Genomic DNA, 25143 nt, shown 5'->3' on the forward strand with positions numbered 1-25143 from the left:
AAAAGGTAAGGCTTTTCCCAAACGTTAACGTCACTTACAAGAATAGGACAAAAGAAGACAGAAAGCGAACAGGGAAGAAGTTGCTTCCGAGCAGACCGAGGCAGTGACATCATGCAAGAGCAAAGCGATAGCAACCTTGACAGACTTCGTTAACAAAGAAGAAATCTTGTTAATTAACTGGCGTTAGGCTTCAGCTACCTGAAAACCATGCAACTATCCTTCAGCTACCTATCCATTGCTCTGGAAACGAAAAATCTTCATAAGGGGTACCGTCACTCTAATGAAGACTGGTCAGTGTTCACCAGGTCATTAGAAGTTCATAAAGTCATCTCAACATAAGGGCACGTTAACGAAGATCAGCTTTTAATGCGAAAAAAACAGCTTTCATAAAAATGAGAGTACTGTTATACAAATATGGTTTCAATTAGCTTCTTTGAATAATAAACTTTGTGAAAATTTGTTCTATTGGGAAAATCTGTATAAAAGTGCGGCCCCCTTATAAAATGCTTTCGAGAAAATAGCCGTTAATCTTGATTTATAATGCTTGTATTAGTAATCAGTGACTTCATATAGGCTGAAATCTATTGGAACAAGTAATAGGCGAATTCTTTTAAGTTAACGGATAAGACAAACGATTAGTCAAGATATTGTATCTGTTGAAGAATGGATTAAGAATACTCTAAGTGATATTTAGTCGAGAATAATTTTGAAATAACACAAAATGTCTTATGGATTGTGAGTTTTAAATTTCTTATTTACAGAAACAAATGATATGCAACACAAAGACAATGCAACTATCAACTGACAAAAGAATTTTATTAAATTGTAGTTTCAAGATATATAATCTGGCTTCTCCTTAAGGGTGCTCTGTACAGCTTGTGATATGACTCCAACCCATGGAGGTAGCCAGAAATACCAACAACAGTCATGAACAGCAGCTTCTTAACAACACTGCAATTAGCCTCCGTGCCACAGCTACTGCAATACATAAAATCTACACAAACAGAGAGCAGGAAGAAGATTTAAATGTAACATCACAAATTACTGAATCAACTTCCTTCATATTTATTTATTTTTTAAACAAGGAAATCATTCAGAAATGCATGCTTTGTTTTCCAAGGAAATTTTTTTTTTACTATTCCCCAAAATATGACACATAATATAAAAAGGAATAAATTATGAATGAATCAGATGTTTGTTAATCATATTTTTTTTGGTAACTGCCTTCCAAATATAAAGAATAAAGCTATATTCAATAAATATATACATATCTGAGGAATTTGGTATTTCAATTGCTGTTAATATAAATACTTAACATTAAGTTGATTTCTTCATTAGCATAATATTTTTATATATATATACACATTTGAATAAATTTTACTGATTAGAAAATATGTGAATGTTAATGAGCTTCATTAGTAAAAATTTAATCAAAATTCATGTGATACAAGATTTGCACTCATATAAGAAAAGAAATAAAACAATTCAAACAAGGAAAAAGGTTGCAAATTTCATGTATTAGAATTTATGAAATAAACATCATTCCATTTCTGATTTGAAGAATGTTTAAAAGAAAATTTCCATTTGTATACAAAAATTAGTATAACATTCAATTCAATTTTAATCTTACTTATTCATAAATAATGTTTATATACAAGAAAAAATTATAAAAACTATTCACTTTATACACAAAATTTTTAGTATCAAGTCGTTTTTGACTCCATCAAGAACATAGTCAACATTTTAACACAAAGTAAAACAAATTTATAAAAACATATTTCCTGTTTTAATAATTCTCTTATAAAGTAAAATATTTAAAAAATAAAAGAAAAATTCTTTATTTACACAGTAATTGTTTAAAAAAATTATCTTAATAAAAGTTTCACTTTTAATTATAAGTGAAAAATAATCATTAATTTATTTCAACTATTTATTATAGTAATCACATTTCTTAACTGAATAGCAAAGGAATGGAGCTAAAATTTTTGACATGATTGAAACTTTGATGATGCTATAAAATGTTTGAAATAAAATAGCCTCAAAAAAATTACACAAAAACAATAATTAAAATCAGTTGTTATATCCACTGAATCAATTGGTAAACAACAAAATAAAGAAGAATTAGAACATTTTGCCTGTACCTAAATGCAATAGTTGTGAATTCTGCACTTGCAATTCAGGTGATTTTAATATTAATTGAAAAATAAATTTTATCTAAAATGATTTTCAAATTGAAAATTAAAAAAAAAAAAAGAGATACTTATTTCATTTATAGACTTCAAAAATTATAATCTGAAATTATATTCAGTTGAAAAATAAAATATATTGGGGGCAAAAATGGCCTGACGCAAGGTCAGATTTAAGTTAAAAATTTGCGTGCATTATTATAATTCAAATTTGATTTTTGGACAAACATACTCACTAATTTGTAAAAAATATTAATCACTTTTTAAATAAATACTACAAATTCGAAAACTACTACAATAAAAACAGGAAAATTAAAAAAATCAAAATTATTAATTGCTTTGCTAAACTGAAATATATTTGGCACCTTTCCATATTACAAAATGTAAGTTCTGGTTCCATAAATTACACTTAAAACTTTTTTACCATACTGTAGATAGATTGCACTAAAACAGAACCATTCTATAACTTTATAAAATTTTTAGTGAGTAATGCCGGTATTGCAGTATCAAAGCTGGCAGCGGAAGCTTATATTTAAGCAATTTTCTTCTTTTTTTATATTTGAAAATAATAATCGTAATTTCCTTCATAACACACAATATTAATCATGCATATATACAACTCAGATAATTTGAGTTCTATAAATGAAATTTAAAAAAATTTGAACTCATATGGTGAGGAAACATAAGTTAAACATTAACAAGTTGCCAGCTTGTATTTCCAAGCAATATATCCAAACACTCAATTTACACACAAATGAAAACTACACATATTAAGTTATATAATGCTTACATCAAATGGCATGACGCGATTATCACAGAATAACTGAAAGTGAAGGGAAAACAGGAAACAAATTCCTCCTAACACAGAAACAGTTTGTCACAATTATATTTCTATTCTGAATACTGAAACACGATGTTGTTCTCGTCTTCGAGATTATTCAAACTACAGGTAACGATGGAAATCACCTAGTTACCAAATCTGTTTATCACTAATAATGTACATTTAAAACGCATATTTAGTTATTTGATTTTAATAGAAAGCAGACTGATTGAACATGCCCATTCTCTTTTTCTAATATTTCTCACTTTGGAACGTCTTGCGTAAATAAGGAAAATAGTTCAGAATATCGAAATTCTTAGTTCAAAGTAAAAGCACACATGTCCTTTTGTGCTGATAAACAGATATATTTGTACAACGAGGACAACACATTACCCTCCATAGTATAATACATAAGACATGAGATGTATAAATATTGTACGAGGACCCAATGCTCCCTTCAAAGCACAAAGAAACAGTACTGATGGATCACAGTTAAAAGATTCTCTATGACTCGTCTTTAAATAGAAAATGAGCAACGAGTTTGAGTTGACAACGACTAGCGTATTTAGGAACTTAATACACAGATGACTGCTACAAAAAGAAAAGCCTGTAAAAGGTTTTCATATTTAATCCGTTCTATCTGAATCGGATGATTCTTTTTTGCAATGATTGTTTCTTATGTGTATCTCAAGTTCCGTGGATGAGGAACAGATCTTGTTACATATATTGCACGAGATCTTCCAAGGCCACGAGACTGCCATCTCGGGAGTTGGTTGTAAAAGTGGGTGAGAGTCTTTTCCCTGAGAATGCTGATTTTGATTCTGATGAATATTTGACTCCTCTCTGTCTCGCTGCTTACTTGCTGAGGAAAGCAGGGCCAGAGGTTGTTGAGAATTTCCAGCAGAGCTGGTAGTGACAGGAGGTGCTCCTCCGTTGGTCATGCCTGCTGTCTGAATGACTGAAATTTCATTCATTTTTGGCGGTGGTGGCGGTGGGGGTGGTTGAGGTGGAGGAAGTCCATTCATGAATGGTGGGAGGTAGGGAAAATACGAAGTTTGTGGAAAATCTCCTGGCTTACCACTAGGAGGAAGCTGGAGAGGTCCAAGGTCCAAAGACATGCGTCGGCCTCGACGGGAAGTACTGTTGTTCCACATGTGAGTTCCCATATGGACCTTCAAATTACCTTTTGTAGTAAAGGCCCTATGGCAAATATGACACTGGAACGGTTTATCACCTGTGTGCGTGCGCATATGTATTTGAAGCGCACTTCCACTAGAAAACGGTTTATTGCACACTTGACAGAGATGCTTTGGTTGCCCAGGAGATCTCTTAGGTTGAGGAAGGGGTAAGCTGTTTTCAGTAGGTGGACGTTTTGCTGCTTCTTCTGGTGGTTTCTTAGGAGACTTCTCCCCGCTAGATTCCAACTTAAGAGTCGTGCTCGTATTTGATGACGAGCTGTTGTTGTTGGTGTTGGCGGAAAATACTTGTGCGGGGAGATCGCGGATTTTGTGAGTCAACATGTGTTGCCTCATATTACCCTTTGTAGAAAAACCCCTGTCACATACTTCGCACCTAAATGGACGCTCCTTGGTGTGGCTGCGGTAGTGAATCTCAAGAGCACTATTACACGCAAACGTCTTGTAACACACACGACAAGTAGTACTCATACGGTGGTGAGGTGCACCGAAAGGAAGGCCTACTAAAGGGGCGAAAATTTTTACGTCTGTTGCTCCTGGTCGTTGAAATGCAGGAGAACTTCTGGGTGTAAGGTCCAGAGCTCCTCCTCCATTAGAGCTTTCAGATTTCGGAGTAGACTGACTATTGTTTGCATTCGATCTAGGTGAATCACTTTTGTTACCACTTGTTGCACCTCCAGGAGTCGACCTGTCATCAGTTGATATATCAGATCCATTCTTGCTTGCTGGTGGAGAAGAAGCTGTTGATTTTTGCGGATAATTGTAGTCGCGGAAATAATTAGCCATATTCAAACCCAATCCAAAATGTGGAGGGAATGGCAAGGGATGAGTAACATTGCTATTTATACCTTTGACGTGATTCTCTAAAGCAGCCAGGGATGCGGTATATTCAGGAGCACAGCCGGATATACTCATAGGTGGGTATGGGCGATCGCTTCCGTGAACTGTAAAAGGTATAGGGCAGTCACTCGGTAAGGTCATAGGTAAAGGTCTATCACTAGCCAAACTGACTATTAGTGTATTCTCCGGAGGACTAGAAAACTTTGGTGAAGACTTATTGGACATGTTCGTCGGACTTTTGTCTTCCACTTCTTGGTTTGCAACGGCACTAACAGGTGACTGATTATGATTTGGAGTACACGATTCTTGCTGTAAATTAGCCTCAAAGTCGGGCTGCATATCTGCTGGTGTACTGTTGCCAGAGATAGTCTCCTTACCCTGAGTGATATTCATCTCATTGGCTTTGGAATTATCCATAGGTGATTGGAGAATTTTTTCTTTTGGAGACATATCATGATGTGGTTGCACTAAATCTAAAACAGGAGGCTTTGGTTCTTTAAGTGTAGAATTGTCATCTACATTTGATGATGGAGAACAACTACTCGTTGCACTGAGTTCAGGAGATGCACATGACGTTTGCGGAAGATTAGTGTCCATTCCTGTTGTCTTGATGACCGATTCGCTAGTTGGCAAAGTTCGCTGTTGTTCTTGCGTTTTAGAACTGGTCAATGCTAAAGGTTCATTATTCATCAGCTGGGGAGGCATGAGGTATTGTCTCGGATATGACGGAGGCAACAATGTAGGAGGTCTGTCTTCACATGAATGATATAACGGTGGCATTTGCACTGATGGATCGCCTGTATGAATTCGAATGTGTTGCTGAAGTATTACAGAATTAGGAAACTGTTTGTGACAAACTGGACATTGGTGCATGAGCCTTGCTGCTGGTTTTGTGCGATGAACTCCCATGTGCGTTTTTAGATTACCTTTTGTAGTGAACGCTCTACTACAGAGCTTGCATTTAAATGGTCTTTCACCAGTGTGAGTCCTATAATGCATTTGTAGAGCGCTTTTACAACTCAATACACGATGGCAAATAATGCACTGGTTAGGTTCTATAAGTTTATGTTCAATATTGTCTACGAGTTGCTGAAGTTTAGATGTCTCAGAAGTCTTCGTCACTTCTATCAGACTTTCCCATGAATTGTCATTGGACCCAATCCTTGGCAATAGGTCTTGGTAATATGTAGGATCTTGAAGTATAGTATCTGAGCCATCAGTATTCGAAGGATTATTATTATTATTTCCTGTTGTTTGCGATGCAGATGCTGTAAAGTTATCATAAGAGGAAGGAAGGAAATAAGTAGAAAAGGTGGGAGAAGGACCAAACGAAGGTCGTGTTGATGCAGCTTCTGAACCTTCATCGTCTAAACCATTAGAATTATCTCTATCATCATCATCAAATCGTTCTACATCGATTTTTAAATCTCCATAGTTATCATTGGCTGTGTTCTCGTCAGATGAATTATCCGCTGAATTGTCACTGAAGTTGGACATATCATTTGGCGAGATGCTCCTACTATTAGCATCGCCTTGAGGAGATCTTCGGCCATTGATAGAAGTTGAAAAATCCAAAGCTTGTTCTCCTTTTGATGTATCAACTAAAGTAAAGAATAATAGTCTTATATCAAGAAATATGAATTTATAATGCAATTTTTTAATTAAAATTCGAAACAAAAATATGATAACAAAAATAAATAACTAAATAAAACCTCTTAAATCCCCATTTCCTACACATTACAAAATATATAGTAATTTGTTAGTAAATATTTGTGTTTATTTGATTATAATTAGATTTTAGGTTTTTTTGTAGTATTAAGTATTATTTCTATTCAATTATTTTTTTATTAAGCTCATTTTATAGAATAGTTTTATTGTATAATTTTGTTTATGATGACATTGTAAATATTTCTTTCAAAAACGAAGTAATAGATATTATAATTTAAAACCGAATACCGTTTGAATCTAAGATATAGATATAAGCCTTCCTATGACGGACCCACCAGTGGCCAGGCGGTAAATTTGCTAAACAATGTTAGTTTCCACTGGGATCGAATCCTGATTGGTTTTCGTGTTTTTTCTTATGTGTAACGTGGACAAGAGCCAGTTTCCCTTAAAAAGTTCTCCATGAGGGCATCCTTTTCTCAGATATGTCTCAAGTTGCTTTACCTTAATCAATTAACTCCCCAAATGAATAACAGTTTGGAAATTTACTTAAACGAAGGCTACACTGGAGTCATGAGACTGTCAGTTCAGTTACTCATTCAGAGTCTTACGATTGTACTGAGACCTGCCTAGAGATTATTGCTTTCTCTGTGAGTGATTTTAGTGATCTGCGGTGTTTCTCACAGTTCTTTTTAAACCTATTTTAAGTTTATATATACAGTGAAAATAACAATATTAAAATTGGGCTAAAGCGACTTAAAAAATTCTTCAGATTTTATACTCATATATTATTTACCAAAACAATGGAAAGTAGGAATAATATTTCGTTTTAAGCTCAGGAAACCACTAATAGAAATCATGAAATGATGAAAAATTGTATATGGGGATAGTGCAATGTCCATTCTCGCACTTTTGAGTAGACCGTGACCGAACAAAAAGCACAGAAGATAATGCTCTTGTCGTCACTTCATATTTGCATGCAAACATATAAAATTTTAAAAACGTTTGTGATTTAGTGGCTGCAAGCGGTCAAACGATATTTAGGATGCTTGCGATTGATCTGAGCCTTAAGATTTGTGCCGCATTTTATAGTATAGTAAAAGCAATGCCGATTGGAAGCTTCTCATCGACTCGAGTTTTCGAATAGCGTTCTTTTCCCTTGACTTAAGTTGTAATGAGTGATGAAAGCTGGTGCCATCTGATCCGGAATCGTAAAGAATCAGTATAGAAGGGCAAACCCTAGCTCTCCATGACAGCGCAAACTCCTCTTCGCAAAGTCAGTGATGTGAATGGCTTTCTTTGATAGACAGGTATTAATGCACCTTAAGTTCACTTCTCCAGGTCAGACTACTGACACAGATTACTCTGCAGAAGTTTTGGACAGACTGGTGAAAAGACTACATAGTATTAAACTGTTTCATAAGAAAGGCTTCTTGTTTCCCTCGCATGATAACGCTGCTCTTAATGTGAAGCAGTTCTTGATCAAATAGACGAAAAGCAGAAATAAATCACCCTGTCTGATATCCTCCCCCCATTGGACTGTTTTCTTTTAATGAAACAAAAGTTCACTACAAAAGGTGATTTTTTTGATGTAAAAGAAATTGGGAAAAAAAAAAAAAATGTGAAGGCAGAATTTCGACGAATGCCTTCAAATGATAATGAAATCTATTTGAAAAACTTGTGCAGTAGCTCCCATAAAATATACAGATGTTGCAGGTTATTATTTTAAAGAAAAGTGTTCATTTCCTAGTACTGTTATCAGCACTGGAAAATTTTAGACACATGCTATTTTTTCTTCAGGAGCTATATGAAAACATTCCAACCAGGAAGCTGATTTTAATTTGTATGTTTATACATTTACAGGTCAATCATAATCAAGTATTTACTACTCAATTATTTTCTTGGCCAGAGATCTCAGAAGGTTCGATATGGACAGGATATAATGGTCTTTAGAATAACCCAATTATTTCTGAATCTCTTCTCCCACTGGTTTAGGTATTAGTTTCCTAGTTACCTTAATAGCTCTTTCTTTAATCCAACTGTTTTTCATAATTCTCAAAGTGAGTTCTATGCAATTTCAGAAGGAACAGAACAAAGTCGAAATTAAGAAAATACGGTTAGTAAGTACAAACAAACATTGCGATTTCTTTTGCTGTTAAATATTTAGATACAGCTGACTGTTATAATTATCTGCTATGTAACAGCAGACATCAATCAGTCCCACCATATAATAAGAATAGGTATTATGAACTGGGTTAGAAACGGGTAACTGCCTTACCTCTGTTTGTACCATCATGGGCGAAAAGCATTGATGGACTTTGTTTTCCATCTGCCCCAGTAGCGTTGCTTTCAGTGGACAGTTTGGGTTCTTCTACACTTCCGACCAGTTCCATTCTCTCCTTATGCCTTTGGCAGTGCACCTTGAGGTTGCCCCTTGTTGAGAAAGCGCTTCCACATACGTTGCATCTGAAGGGCTTTTCACCAGTGTGCGACCTAAGGTGAATTTGGAGAGCGCTGTCACTGCCAAGAAGCTTTCCGCAGAAGTTGCACCTGTGTCTCATGGCTGGATCCATTTCGAATTTCTTGTTCTTGGACCTGAAAAGACAAACTTTTTAATGAATCTACATTGAAGTACTGACAATTTAAGATCGCACTGTGACCTTTAAGGTATCATTAAATCTGTCTTTACCACACTCTATCTGTCTATGTCTACTTAATCTATCTTTACTTTACCCCGCAACATTAACAATATACCAAGCTGGCTTACAAGTCAATATTTCTTTTACTCATATCGGTAACTGAGGCACTCGCAATATAAGCAGGAATGAAGAGAATTTGTTCTTAATTTGGAGAAAAACCGGCACTAATTTTTACAAGTGTTCACTCAGATTACTGTATATGGTTTGCTCTTTACCTACTTGTGAATATTTAACATACGTGCGTTAGTCTATATGTAAACTTTAGTCGATTCTGACTTAAACGATACCTTCATAAAGTAATGTATTCAACATGGTCAAAAGCTTTTGAGTTTCTATTGGGGTAACACTTTTGACTTTTGGAAATTTGGTTTATGCTTAGAATGAGTGAATGGATGAAGAAAATTGAGGGCCATAATTGGCCAAACGCTTGTTTAACTGCCTGTGCTTTGATGTGCGGTGTAGTGGTGTATTTAATTATGGCAAAGCACACTAGGGCTATCTGCCTAAGGGGATGGATGCTTTCGTGGAGGACTTTCTAAGGGAAACTGGCTCGTATACACGTTAGACATGGGGAAAACCACGAAAACACCCATGCAGCCAGCCCGTTCGCGGTATTCTAACCTCGGACCGAACTACCAGTGTTCAGCGATTTTACCGCTCGGCCGCCGGTGGGCCCATCTGTGCTTTGGAGTTAGTGGCAAGGTGTAGGGTTGTAGGGAAAAGGTATGCTTTGTGCAAAGAAAAGGTTTATTTTAAGTAAAGTTCAAGGGTTGCACTTTACTTAAAATATATAGTAAGGAAAAAAAAAAAGTAGCATATCATGCATAGTATTTTGCATGAGTATAATCAGAAATGGATGAAGCTATCGGGGAGTCAGGACATTTTGCCTAATACGCTGCTTTATTGCTTAATACCAATTGTTTAAAAAAAAGATGAAATCATTAAACATAATTGTAGAATTCATGCAACAAAAAATGATAAACTTTAAGGAAGAAAAAGATTTTTTGACTCTAAAAAAAGATAAACTAATTGGTAACCGTAAAAATGTCTCAACCTCATCACCGTTAACTCGTTGCATATCCATAATTGTAAGAACTTATTCTATTCTTTGTTACACTGCATAAAAGCATGAAATTTTCGTGTCCCGCTACACGGATGATTCCGCAATATAATATAAAGAGAGCAACACGTTTATGCATGTAAGCAAATGTTCGCCAAGATTAAGACCTTTACATGGGTGTTCCGGCAGTCTTAGTGAGGGTTGCTTTCTTCATACTGAACTTCATAAGGATGTCGACAGATTTGTGCCTTTATATGTCAAGGTATCCTTATAGCTTACTGAGTGATTGTCAAAAAAAAGGTGCTGGAACATTTGTGCAAGTTGACTGTTTGCGAAGATTGGTGTCCTGGCAGCCTTGTGAGAATTGCTTTCCTCACGACAATGAGCTCCGCAATGGTGCTGCATCGTTGTGTCTTTATGCACTGGTAACTTTTTCGAAAGATGAGGAACGTGAAAAGATTACGGCACTTTTTTTAAGTTGCTCACGCCAACTAGAGCAGTCTACTGGTGTCCGATCTGCTTTTACATTTTTACAAATAATTTTCAATCACTCTTTATATACTATACGTGTAACACAAAGGTTAACGAACAATCAATTTCAGTAATTATTTGACAATGTGTTCGTTTCACTTTCTCGTTATTTTATACGGCAGTTACAGCACATAAGATATTTTGAGTTGATATTTAATCAGTCCTATTGCTTCGATATGCGTTTTCTAGTTTGTATCGAAAACTTTCTCTGATGGTAACTTGGAAGAAAAACTGTTTAAATACACATCCATCAATCTGTTGATGATGATAATACTAACAATATGCACATTAAAAAAGTCAGGAAAATTTTGTTGCTCGAGAGGTCTGAATTTTTGCACTGAAAATGCTCAACAGAATAACAATGAATATAATAAATGTTTCGGAAACTTTTGCTGGTTAATATCTGAGAAGGAAAAAATGCGTTTGTTTAGAGTTATGCAAGTGCACCTTCCTGCACTCCGTTGTCTACGCCCATGACCTAGGAAAGCGGTTCTCAACTTTTTTACTAAAGCCTACCATCTCTAAATAAAATTTTAGAAACTGGTACCACCAATACATTTTTTTTTCAATTTTTCAATAGAAATATTAAACTATATATATATATATATATTGCCATTTGCACAACCTATTAGCTATTTGTATTAAATATGCACGCATAAGAAATATTAGATTAAAAATTGGTTACCATTTTACAGTTTTCAACCAGTCGCGAGAAATTTCTAGTACTTTCTGCTTCTCGAGATTTCTGGAGAGCAATAAGAGGATAGAATTACGGTTACAGCTAAGATAGTGGTCAATTACATTTATTCAATTTCAATACAAATTACCGAGATAACAATATACTCAATTAAGACACAATAACACGCCGAATAAGTACTAATTCAGAAGTCAAACAAAAAAAAATCAGCGTTAATTTTCAAAATTTTCACAGGACTAGTTTCGATGGTTTTACCGAACCACCATCCTCAGCTGCAAAACCGCATTTGCGGCTGAGGATTGCGGTTTTGCAGCTGAGGATGGTGGTTCGGTAAAACCATCGAAACTAGTCCTGTGAAAATTTTGAAAATTAACGCTGATTTTTGTTGTTTGACTTCTGAATTAATATACTCAATGTTAAATGCACGTGCCCCTGTATTCTTACTTTTCCGGCATAGCTTTCTCTTAAAATTTGTCTCGCGCTGCATTGCATGCTGAAATACAACAATTTTAATTACTAAAATTACTAATTACTAACAATTTACTACTAAAACTATCTGTCTAAGTGCAAAATTCGTGACAATAATTTAATTCTAAAATTTAGTATGAAATTTGGGCCTGTTTAAGGGAGATCAATTTCTTTATGTTTTAACCGTAAATTAAGATCCACTTTCAATTTTGTTCTGTAGTTATTCTTCAAATATAATATGGAAGAAAATCCTTGTTCATACAAATAGGTTATGCAAAAAGGCAATAAAAACTTAATAGCTTTATTTGAAGTACCTTTAAATTCTTTCCTTCGAGTCAGATAAAAGTTAAAAAGTGTGTTATTTTTAAAATCTTCGGTTAGAGTTCGATGACATGAAATTTCTATCAGTTATTCTTTTTCTTCACAAGATAAAATTTCAGGTATATTTGAACAAAGTAGATTTCTAATCCAATTCTCTTTTTCGTGATCCTCTGGAAAATAAATATTGAAATTATTTAGTAATGGAAAACAATGGTTTCTTAATGTAGGATGCTAATTCTTTTTTTTTTATTTTCAAATTATTTTTGGTTAGAAAACTTTATAAAAGGGATAAAAAGCTTAAAATATTATTATCCAATTCTTGGATTATTAGCTCGAGTTTTTTATCATTTTATTTATGTTATCTCTCATGGTAAATAAATTAACATTTTATCCTTGTGATCCTAAATTTAATACTTTCAACTTTTCAAAAATATGAACTAAATATGCTAAAAGAGTCAACAATAATTCACTAAGTAAACATTTTTGCAATTCAAATTTTGAATCACAGAGGAAAATTTAAATTTTTGATCGACGTTCAAAAAGACGGTTTAAAACTTTGCCCCTTGATAACCACCTCATTTCGGAATGTAACAAAAGAGTTTCACGTTCACTGCCCATCTCTTCGCAAAAAATCCTAAATATTATCGAATTTAAAGCTCGGCTTTTAATGAACATAACAATTTTCACAAACTTCCTTCAAAACGATTTTCCGGTTTTAGGGGATTGCTTTGGCTACTAAAGCTTCACGATGGAGCAGCCAGTAAATTTAGCTTCAGGTGTGACTTCCTTAATTTGGGAAATAAAGACAATTATGGCAATAGTCTTTCAATTTTTATAAAATTTCTTCCATAACAGAAGAGAAGAATTCTACAAGAGGGCTATGAAAAAGTTGCATGATAAAAAGCTGTAGTTCACAATAGCTTTTGCGCGAACCAAATGCGTCTGTAGGAATAAATGAAGAAATAACATCGGCATCCAAAAGTAGAGGGTTTAAACTTTACAATCCGAGTGTCATAAAATACAAGCTATAAATATATTGTGCTTATACAGCAATACGTGCTTTAAATGAAATAATATAAAAGAAAAGCTAATTGGACATTTTGATTTACAATGTTTCACTCGTCTACCAACAATGCACATATAGATTTGAAGATTCTTTGATCAATACTGTTAAAATTACTATAAAATGAACCATTCACTTCTTACATTTTTTACGACATATTCCGACTCAAGAAGCAAAAAATCTAATTGCATTAAACGATTTTTTCAATAGTCATATTTAACAGAAAATGTTTTAAAAAGTTGAATGCTTTCACAGCGTTATTTAATTTACTTTAAGGAGTTAAAGTATTTTTGCAATGGATTATCACTTAGTTGGACAAAGCATGAAAAAATAATTTTCAAATAACCCTTCTGGGCTAATAAACATTTATAAAAATAACGTTTTTCTCATTTTCAATATATAACAGATAAACAATGATGACCCACTGACTCTTGTGTATTAAGCAGCTTAATCATAAGATATAAATTTTTGTTTAAACTTTTTATAATACTTTCAAAGATTTATGAAAATCGAAGTCATATACCCAAGAAATCACTACTGCCGTATAAATATTTCCCGGTTATAATCTGGTATGTTAAAGGAAGTCACGTAAAAACTACTAACCTGTTATCGTCATCGATTCCATTGATTAAAAATGACCGTTTTGTCATTACGTCCTGGATGTACCTCTCTGTTTGCTTCTCTAACAGTGCCAAATTGTTCGTTTCGGGAGGAGGTATTGGTGGCCCTGGGCTTTCCTGAGTTGTTCCTTGTGGATAGGCTGCCATTATAGACGTGATGGGTGTTGAAACAGAACCCACTGAAGGCGGAAGATCTGCATTCTGTGGAGGCGTCAATGCCGCCGTACCTATCAGAGGTGGTGGAGCCAAAGGTTGTGAGTTTAGGAGCATTTTCTCTAAAGTCTTGATCAACTGTAGAGATTCAACCTGCTGCTGCTGGAACTTTGAGAAAAACGCACGGAGATGAACTTCATCAAATTGACTGTGCTGTGCAACTGCTACTGTTGTATTCTTCAACTGTTCGAGTGTGACATTGGAGTCCGGCCTTTGTGAACACAGCAGAAGGGATCGAATGTCCCCGGTGCTATAACCGTAGAACCAATCCTTAGGTGGTAAAGATCTGTCATTGTCATTCCGTTCATTATTAAGCTGAGGTGGAGATAACCTATCGTCCAAATCGTCAGGATCATCATCTTCTTCTGTGTCCATAGAAGAGTCCAGCGGTGCAACCAGCACTGGTCTTTTGCTGACACAGCTCTTTTTATGCTGCAAAAATTCAGACAAGGAGGGAAATTCAGCTCGACACTTTCCACAAACATGTTCATCGTCTTCTGTGTCACTTGCAGAACAGATACCTAAGGAGAGCGAAACAAAAATCAAATCTAGCCATTTAAAAATACCATGTGTCGACATATGGAATTTTAAACACAATGGATTATTTAAAAACTTAGCATCGACTCAGTCAACACACGAATGAAAGCTCTTTCATCGTCAGACTATAAAAATTTTTACATGTTCCCTGTGACGTAATTAAAACTTATGCTACCTGGGACGATTCATTTGAAGGCCCTCTAATTTTTGAAATAAAATTCTAGCATCCTAAAGTGCTATTTTGCTCTTTAGAAAAATTCAGACTTTAGACATTCTAGAAGTTTAAATATTTCAGTAGCTATTTTATGTAAGAAATGTTTGCGATAGTACTACAATATCTGAAGTGCTTGGAATGCTATATTTGAGAATATAATGAAACCTATAAAATTATATTTCGCATAAAAAATGCTGCCCCCCCAAAAAAAAAAAGCCACCCTGTACAAATCGACCTTTCCGAAGCCCTATAGCCCTGCTTGCATCCTATGATGCAAACATTTCATGAAATAAATTTGATGTCTGAACTTATATTTTATGCTAAAAGAAGCTATCTCTGCAATCATTTGACTGTCAATCAATAATAATTTATCAGATAATATTAACTTTGGATGGAAATATTTTGTAATAAAACTGTTGACTTTAGAGTCAATATAGCGAGAGGGGAAAAAAACTCCCCCCATACTGACTTATGTTTGTAGTTTATAAACTTTTCCATGCACACAGAAGTTATGCATTACATTTGACAGAAGATTCAGAAAAACGAAATGAAGTAACTCCAGTACATTTATACTTCTTCCAAGTATGTTATACAAGCTTTATTTGTATGTGTGTGTCAAGTAAACAGAAGAAGTAACTTGTATTGAAGTATAACTGAAAATATGCCCAGTTAGCAACCGGAAGATCCAGATCTCAAATTCTGGCCAAGGCACTGCCCGTTTTTCATGTTGCCTGATGTGAAAAATACTTAATGAAACCACAGTGGCGCCCGAACTAAAATACAGTGGGCAATAATTTGTCGCCATAAGGATTTGGCAGTTGGGTATCCACAGTCGCCCTTTAAGTGGAGGAAAATGTAAGGTACTTTCTTCCTCTCCCCCTTGCCAAGGTAAGGAAGCACACCAGGCTAACAGTCGGGAGATCCGAGGTTCGAGTCCCGGAGAGGACATTGTGCACTTGACAAATCTAATGACTTTAAAAAATTACAATTAAAGGGTGCAATTCAGTACTTAAATTATGATTCACTCAACTTCCGATTAACTAGATACAATAATGATAAAATCACAGTAAATCCGAGGCAATTAAAAAGGTAAATTAAAAAGTACATGAAAGAGGAACACATAACTCATGTTTTAATAAAAAGAAAGTTTTATTAACTACGAGTATTTTTTCACTATTTAATCTGGATAATAAATTTATCTGGTGATATAAACAATACCTTTTTTTTTTTTTTTTTTTTTTTAAATTTCTTGTTTTGAGCGTTGTGTGCACAGTCTTTCTTCCCGATTTCATGGTGTATATTCTCTTCGTTTCGTTTACTTTAATTTTGAATTTCGAAAGCCTTCAATGTGAAACAAATGATTAATGGTTGTATACTTTATAAGGTACATTTTAATTTTATAACGATTATTTTTATTTCAATATACTTTCCTATCGATTCTTGTTTCAACGTAATCCCGAGTACAGCGCGTTGCCTTCGGGCTAGGTCTCTCTACAAGCTGTTACACTGGGCCGTTTACTACTTGCCTTTTGATATTCGTCGGCTAGTTTAAATTAAGGGCCAACTACGTTAGATATGTGTTAGTTTCGGCTAAGTCTCTTTTAGATAGTTCTAAATAGTTCTTATTTCTTAAAAGGGCTAACTGTTCATCTTATTTTGAGTGAAATAAAAGGTAGTTAACCCTTTCTTGAGTCTTCGACCTCTGTTATTTGAACTCAGCGATAAATCGCTTAACAATTTCCAGTGTTCCTCGACATTTACTTTAGCAGAATAAGAGTGAGCAACTCTACAACTTGATTTATTTTTTAGAGTAATTTACTTTTAACAGGTGATTTAACAATGGTAATATACTTCGCATTATGTAAATTAAATAATACTTCACATTATGTAAACTAAATTCGCTTTACACCAGTTTTAAAAACAGCAATACGTAATTTAATTTACATAAATAAATGTAAATAATGTGGATAAAAAACAACTAATGTCCAATATTGCTATGACATCTCTACTGTTATCGTATTCAGTTTTCTTTTCCTTTGTGCCTTAATAGGCAGTTTTGTGTTATGCTGGTAATTTGTGATACTAAGTTTTCCATCGGTCCACAACAAGAAGACACGATCTGGTTAATCTGCCCCTCCAATAATCTGGTTCCCTTTATTTTGAACAATAATTGTCTCTCCTATAAATAAACGTAAGAAAACATAACTTTGTCTCCCTTTTTCTCCCAAAGTCCAGCTTCCAAAGTTCTTTTTAATTCAATAACGGCTAATTTTTCTTACAGTTTTATGATTTCAATCTTCAGCTAAAATAAATCAAAAATGAAGGGAAAATGTTTTATTCTCGTTGACTTTTACTTCATATCTAAACGACAAGATCCATTCTCCCTCCCCCCCCCGAAAAAAGAGAGGGGGGAAGTAGGACCAAGTAAAGCTGAGAACGTATAAAATTCCATAAAAGTCTATAAAATAGTTCATAAAAGGTTTAAAGCTCACTGAAAATATTTTTATGTGGAATTATTCTATTATTGCCTCCCATAGCTCGCAATCTGAAAGACCATCCCCGTTTAAGCTTTAATGAAAGAACTTAACCATATGCTGAGTTATCTCAATCGTAGTACTATGTTTTATACTTATTTCTTGGCAATTTTAAGAGCAAAAATTTATATTTTAATAAATCTATATCTAACTAATACAGAATACGAAGTAATTTATGTAAGAAATAATTATTGAAACTTACATCCCTTTCTTTATCTAATTGAACTTTAAAAAGAATTATCTTCTATTCAGAACCTATCAAGAAATATTTTTATATTCTTAATTTGTTAAAAACAAAAGTTATTGCTGGACAAATAGCACAATCGCGTGCGAATTTCACATTGCAGCCTGAGTACACGGGAACAGTTCATATATTACTAGATGTTTCATATTGAGAAACATTCCAGCTATATCTTCAGACTAAGAATTATCAACTGTACAAAATTCTTAGTAATGTGCAATGTTTCCAAATGTCAGTCACACTAATATATCGCAATTGCATTAAAAAAGTTTCAGCGTAACAGGTGGTTTGTCAAGTGCTTAGAACTGACTTTTTTTTCTTTTCTTTCCACCATGATTTATCCAGCAAGGTTGAAATCCCCAACGAAATAGACAGAGAACAGAATGCGACAAAACAAACAAATTAAGTACACATTCACAAAAGGTTGGAATAAGGGGAAAACCCACCCAGGCAGTAGCTGATAGAACAGAGAGGTTGTGGGTATATATAAAAAAAAGTCATTTTCACCGGTAGGTTTACAGCATTATGTCTTTGTGGAGGATGTGAGCCGGAGCGATCTTCATAGACTAGAACAACAGACTAATATAGGTCCGCTGCCCACCAGTTTTAAAAACACGAGTCCGGATGCACAGAAATACAAAGGAAACGAAAGATCAAACAGAAAAGGTTGCGTGCTTTAAAAAAAAAAAAAAAAAAAAAGCGGTTTTGCCTCCCTCCTTTCTCTCTCGTTCCCCCACTGCAGCCTCTTCCGACAGTAAAAATAAAAAGAATTGTCTCGATTTGTTCTATACGCGTTAGTCTTTTTTTTTTTTTTTTTTTTTCTCCTAGAGTGAGAGAGAAGGCCGGCCTGGAGACAGACTAACATAGTTGCTTCGTACTTCCTCTTCGATTAAAACGACTTGTTACTTGCGCTCGAAGCCAGATAAAAGTGATGCCAGCTTTTCGATAAATAGCTAATGCATATTACCTGACCTCTCTTTCCATTTTTAATTTTCTGTATTATTGTTATATTTTATTTAGATCTTTTATTTGAGTTTTGAGAATATCATGCGGCATTTACTATTGGTATAGAAAATACTTCCTCCCCCTTTTTTTAAATGCTGTAAAGGTTACATAGTGGTAATGAAGAAAAGCATCCCGCTGCAGCACTGTTTTTTAATACAGTCAGACTCCGCTATAACAAAATAAGACATTCGTTATAAACACGGCTTATAACAAACTTTTTGGTTTCCTTACAATTTCCTATATATTTGATGTTATTTTTACAGCTATTTTACAGCTCTATAATACTCTCTACAGCTTACAGCTCTATATACTTACAGCTCTATAATACTTATAATAATATTGATATCTCTGTCGCTATCGCATTTTTGGGGCACTATAACTCCTACAAATTAAAGTCGCTTGTAATACGACAAGAAATGCCATATCGGCCCCTGCATTCACTTTATATGAACAATAATCTTATTTCTAAAATTTCAAAATTATTGTTACCCAAACGAGGGGAAGGCGGCAGCTCAAAAATAGTTTTTCGATTCGATGCAGGTACAGTGTACTCCCGATTACTCAGGTGCGAATGATCCCTTCTAGATAATCTACACCCGGCGGCTGTACTCTCGCACTCAATGCTATGCGCAAATGTATGTTTAAAAAAAAAAAAAAAAAAAAAAAAAAACGCTAATCCCAGCATGCTGTAAAAACTTAATTGCGTCTTTTAGTTTTAACGATTACCTCGTATAATTAATTTTTTTGTATAGTTGACCAAAGGTTACTCAAATACAGTAATGAAATAGCACTTCGAAAAATATGCACTTAAATTCGACAAAGGTTTAAATGCTCTCTACAAGGTAAAATTATTGTTTTTTTTTTTATTATTATTTTTATTTATTTAAAGAAATAAACACGAAGAGTATGCATGAAAATTGATAGTTTGGATTCCCCGTGATCTGCTTTCCCGGCATTAGACCAAATAATCGACAGTACACCAAATTTTAAAAATAATAATTCAATAACAATTTCCCTTTTTAACATACTCCTTATTAAATATAATTCGATACGCATATGCGGTGTCATCTGCATATTAGTGCTGATCCTACATCAATTCGATTTCATGCAATGTCGATCAAATGCCGGTATTGATACTAGAGTCGATCCTTTGAATAGAAAAGTATTTATTGTTTCAGCATTTTCTTAAGCATTGCATCTCTACTGCTCAAAGCGTTCCATGCATGCTTATTAGTATGCGAACCCTTTAGCTTCATCCGCTGGAAGGGGGGAAGGACACTCGTTTAAAAAAACTCTATCATCAAATAAAAAAGATTTAATGCTTCTTTTTATCTTTTTTTTTTTTTTTTTTTTTTTTTTTTAAATATCCACTTCTTCATACGTACCACCTTAGTTCCAACTGCTCTCATTTGTTTCGTTTCTTTTTTTTACGTGACAGTACACGCCGCCAATATAACTTCACACATTCTCTCGCTCTCTACATTTCTTTCCTTCCTCTTTATCTTTGCGCATTCGGCTGGGGATTCCTCATCAAAGGAATTAAATTCTAAGTCTGTCGCGCGCGTTTGTCGCTTTCCTACGAGGTTCGCTCTTGTGACATCCCCATACCCCATTTCCCCCCCCCCTCAAGCAATGGACTTAGATTAGTCACTTTAACTTTTCTTCTCACCTACGTCTCCCTTCTTCTCCACCCTTTTTTTTCTTTCCACCCTCTCCGATTGCTTGTTTCTTTTCTTCTTCCATCTCACCATCTTCCTGTCTCCTCTTTTCTTGCTCTTCTCTTTCATCGTTTATTTCGCTACTACCTCGACCATCGAGTTCGATTTACAGCAAGCCATCCTCGCCTGGCAACTATGTCCCCACATGTCTTGCCTCGTGTCCTTCCACCCCCTATCCCTTTAGGTCGGGGCCGTGTCCGGGCGTCTTTTATGGCTATCCGGGATTAATAGTCCTTCTTCCTATTATGGTAGGTAAGAGGGGGACCGGATAGATTGGGGTCGGCAGGAGGGAGATTTTAGTGTCTGCGAAAGCACAAGCCGAGAATTACTAGAAGGTACAATGAGTTGGAGCACTTCTTGGAAGCAGCAAGAAGGGCGATGGATATTTGAGGGAAGAACCACAATTTTTGATCCCGGTCGTCGAAGATAGTGCCGGACAATCCATAAGCCAAATTGTTTCGATCCTTCACTCTCAGAAGTGCTTGGTCGGGGCACAAAAGTTATATTTGGGAGCAAAAGTTTTATTTAGTTTCTGAACTGACATAAGAATGCTATTTGGAACATAAGTATGGCTCCACAAAACGAAGTAAAAGTTTACTAAAATACCGCTATCTAATGCCTTTCCATTTAATAAATTTTAGTTTTCATAGGAAATTGTATTCAGACAACTATTGTTCATGGAAGAGTCTAATTCAGGAAGAATAATTTTGTTGCCTGGTAACGAACCCTAATGCTGAGTGAATGCAAAATTAGCTCCCGCTTTAACGTGTATTGTTGAATTCAAAAATAATTATCTTTAACATTCAGAAGGAAAGAGTTCAAATAATTTCTCAAACTCACGAATTTGAGTGAAATATCTGTAAGATTAAGTTTAAAAACGAAACTTTTATTTTGAAAAAAGATAATTACAAACAGTAAAATTTAGGTCATTTTACTTAAAAGAAAGTATTACTTTTTCCTGTGCGTGTTATCGTGGTGTAAATGATTAACACATATATCCAACAAGGGGAGATTCGTGCATCGGAAGCAAATGATTTTTGGTTGATAAAAAAAAAAAAAATTAGCTGTCGCTAAAATTGCTCTAGAACTAAAATTTACTGGATGACAATATATTACAATAAATGTTTAGTCCACTGTACGTGGTGGCTCTCTTCAATCGCTCTTTACATGGAGGAGATTCGAAGGAATTATCACATTCCTCATGTGTACTTTTACGGTGCAAATGATTAGCGCGTGTAATTAACAAAATGGATGATTCATGGTTTGAACCCCGGCGATGACACAGTATTTCTTGTATTATTCGTATTTCTTGCTGCCGGCGGGAAAACGAATTGTAGCATCTTTATAGTAATCAGAAATAAATACGTCAATTCCAAACTTCAATATTTTATATTTACTCTCTTTATATGCTTCTTCATCTAATACCGAATTAGTAGCTTTAATAAGTATGCTTGTTTTGCAAAATACAGTAACTAAAGTTTCTATTTTTAAATCGACGCTTGTCTTACGTGCCTCATTTGCTTTCGCGTTAGCTCCTTAAATCTTTTAAATATAAAGCTAGAAGTCAAGAAATTTTATACGCTAAATCTGCGCAGGAGAAATTCTCTGGTTTAAATGATAATCAGATTTTAATTCTTATTTTCAGAAAATTTTGGCGCCTTTTAATTTCTTTTATGAATTAGAACTGAAAAATACATAAAGCAATGGAAAACTCAACTTTCATTTCCCCACAAAATAAAAGAAAATTCTTTTAAACCTGACAGCAATTCTTAGTTACAAGAACTTGGTATTCGAAAATTTTTATATTATTCCAATTGAAACAGAATGAATTTGAAATTTACCAATTAATCTGAAATTTAATTTAGGGAAGAAAATTTTTTTCAAGGTATTTTCTCGATCCCTTGATATTTACTTTTCTCAACAATATGATACGTTTTACTTCATGAAATCAGCTAATATATCCTTTTGAAATCTACGAAGCCTTTCTTCAATACTTATTAAGAGGTGTCTACAAAATAATCACGAATCCCACTCAATTCCCATCACTATAACTTCCCTCGTTTTAGTCATTTAGCAGGATTTCGATCTTATTTTTACAATGTTCTGTTACTATCGCATATTGCTTTTTAGAATGGAAGACATGTAAAATTTCCCATTTTCATTCGTGAAAGATAAAATGCAAGTATTATTATAAAGCAAATGGCAAAGTGTGTTAAATACTTAAAGAAACGTAATGAAAAATCAGATCATAACAGGTACAGATCAAGTCGAATTGTGTCCCTTGAGCTTTACGCTTTACAGGATCATTCGTCTAAAATAGTTACTACAAAAAAGTAAAAATATATAATGGTTTTAACGAGTCCAGCTAGTAATCAAATACAGAACTATGTTTTTTACTCTTACTTAAGTCGCTTGGTTTGCTAATAACGGACAGAAATTTATCCAGTCGGTCTATAAAATGAAATATTCATTCTATGAAATGAAATATTTTTCAGAACACCCAAGAGTTCTTGGATAAAAATGCTATGTCTACACCTAAAGGTACATTAGTCTGACGAGTAAATTTTAAAAAGAATTAGTAACGTTAGTTAAAAAAAATATTTTTAGGGTTCTGGAAAAAAGAACACTGGAATATGATTATGTCGTATAAAAATTTCCGCGGCAGTATGCACATATGCAATCGAAGAGGCGGAAGAGAGAATTGCCAGCAGTGAGATGAAATGGCGGGGGCAGAAGTGTTAGGGAAGTGGACAAAAATGACTATCTTGAACACTGACATCTTCCCCCGGCCATTTACGGGAGCAAGAGGAGTGCTCAGCCATCCCGGAAGTGAAGGAGCAAATAACCGGAAACTTATCCGGTCGGTCTATAAACATCGCAATATGTCGCCAGAGATGACCATTACGGGATTAAGGGATTGGTCACCGCAATATGGCGACGCGAATCTTTCCTTTGGCAGATTTTTATATCGGTTTGGACATACCGCATAAAACCATATAACGACCGCAGTTTCGTCAATACTCCCCCCAACAGCTCACAATGTTGAGATTATAAAAGTGTTCATTTCTCTAATACTAGCTTGAAAAAAATTTAGGGCCGTTTTTCTTAGTTTCGTTCTTTTTCAAGCGTAATTTTGAAACTGTGATCTAAAATGACTGCGTATCTTAGCTATTTAAATGAAACCTAATCTAGAAACTATGTGATCTACAGCAGCAATCGTCGTATGGAGATTCTCAGCTATATTATCTGCTTCTCTTAGCTTATTTCTTAAGACTCGCGTTCCAACGTCAGTGTGGTGTCAGTTTGTGGTGGACAAGAAGTACAAAATTCACAGGACCATCCCGAGCAATTTTTATGAGATTTACACTAACAATTTCACAACAAATTTTGCTTCCAAAGATCTACACAGACAACAGAAAAATCAAATGCTAACACAAGTAATTAATATGTAACTAAATAAAAATTATATTAGACAATTTTAACTGAAATTTACGTTTTTCAACCAATCCAGTTTGAGAAGCATAATTAATGTAATATATTTTTCATTAAGATTATTATTTAACCGAATGTAATATATTTATGTGCATACATATAAGCGCGCACACACACGTATGTATTATACTAGCCGCCGCCATCACAGCCAGCCTTCTAAAATAGTTGAAAGAAGAAATATTCTTTTAATAAGTCCAGCTAGTAATCAACAATAATACAGATTTAGAACTACAATTTAAAAAAAAATCGCTCTGTTTGTTAATAACAGGTAAATTAATTTTGAAAGAAAACCATCCTAGTCTTCACACCAAATGGCAAGAAACTAGCGTATGGGAGATAAAAATATTTTACATCAGATAGTGACTACACATTTCTTTTAAAACACTCAGCTCTTTTATGAAACTTGAAATACAAATAACGCTTAGCAGAGTGGCAAAGCACTGTCTTTTAATGGCCAAATTTGTTAATCAAGATTTCATTTAATTCGCCCAAAATGTGAAATAGATTAAAAACAAATTTGAATCATAAAATTACGACTTCGATGTGTATATGTTCGAATGGAAGACTACGTGAATTCAAAATTTAGTGGCTCTATATGACTTCACTTTTCCACCATACTTAATAATAAAGATGAGTAAAAAGCTTATACGCATTAGAAATAGAAATACATATTATAATTCTCAGACTTAAACATCGAAAACTGAAGTATGGTTTAGGTTTATGAGACTATGGCAAAACTTCGAGGGCTGTCTGCCTTCGTAGAGGACTTTCTGAGAGAAACTGGCTCACACGTTAGACATGGGGAAAACCACGAAAACGCCCATGCAGTTCGCAGGATTCGAAGCTCGGACCGAACTACCAGGGTTCAGCGACTTTACCGCTCGGCCGCTGGTGAGCGTAGAAAACTGAAGTAAGCTTCATTCTGTAGGAAGGAATGTTTGGCAAACCCACAGCTATTAAGTGAAATCGTTTTCAAATAATATATTATACTATTGCAAGGGTGTAGTTATTGAACCTAAGAAG

The 25143-nt window shown here is 34.6% G+C and overlaps 1 protein-coding gene across 2 annotated transcripts in view; it reads right to left on the minus strand.

Moving 5' to 3' along the window:
* Positions 1-797: 797 nt before the first annotated feature.
* LOC118189200 (sal-like protein 1) overlaps positions 798-25143 on the minus strand; it is a 206556-nt gene continuing 182210 nt past the window's right edge. For both annotated transcript variants that reach the window (XM_085815019.1, XM_035359758.2), the window contains 3 exons: positions 14150-14900; positions 8986-9302; positions 798-6643 (listed from right to left, as the gene is read on the minus strand). In XM_085815019.1, the coding sequence (XP_085671145.1) occupies positions 3633-6643; positions 8986-9302; positions 14150-14900 (4079 nt within the window). In that variant the 3' untranslated portion in view covers positions 798-3632. The remainder of the gene's footprint in view (positions 6644-8985; positions 9303-14149; positions 14901-25143) is intronic.

Source organism: Stegodyphus dumicola, chromosome 4 (genome assembly GCF_044657685.1).
Source record: "Stegodyphus dumicola isolate Sdum_Otavi_A_Nest chromosome 4, ASM4465768v1".
Lineage (NCBI taxonomy): Eukaryota > Metazoa > Arthropoda > Arachnida > Araneae > Eresidae > Stegodyphus > Stegodyphus dumicola.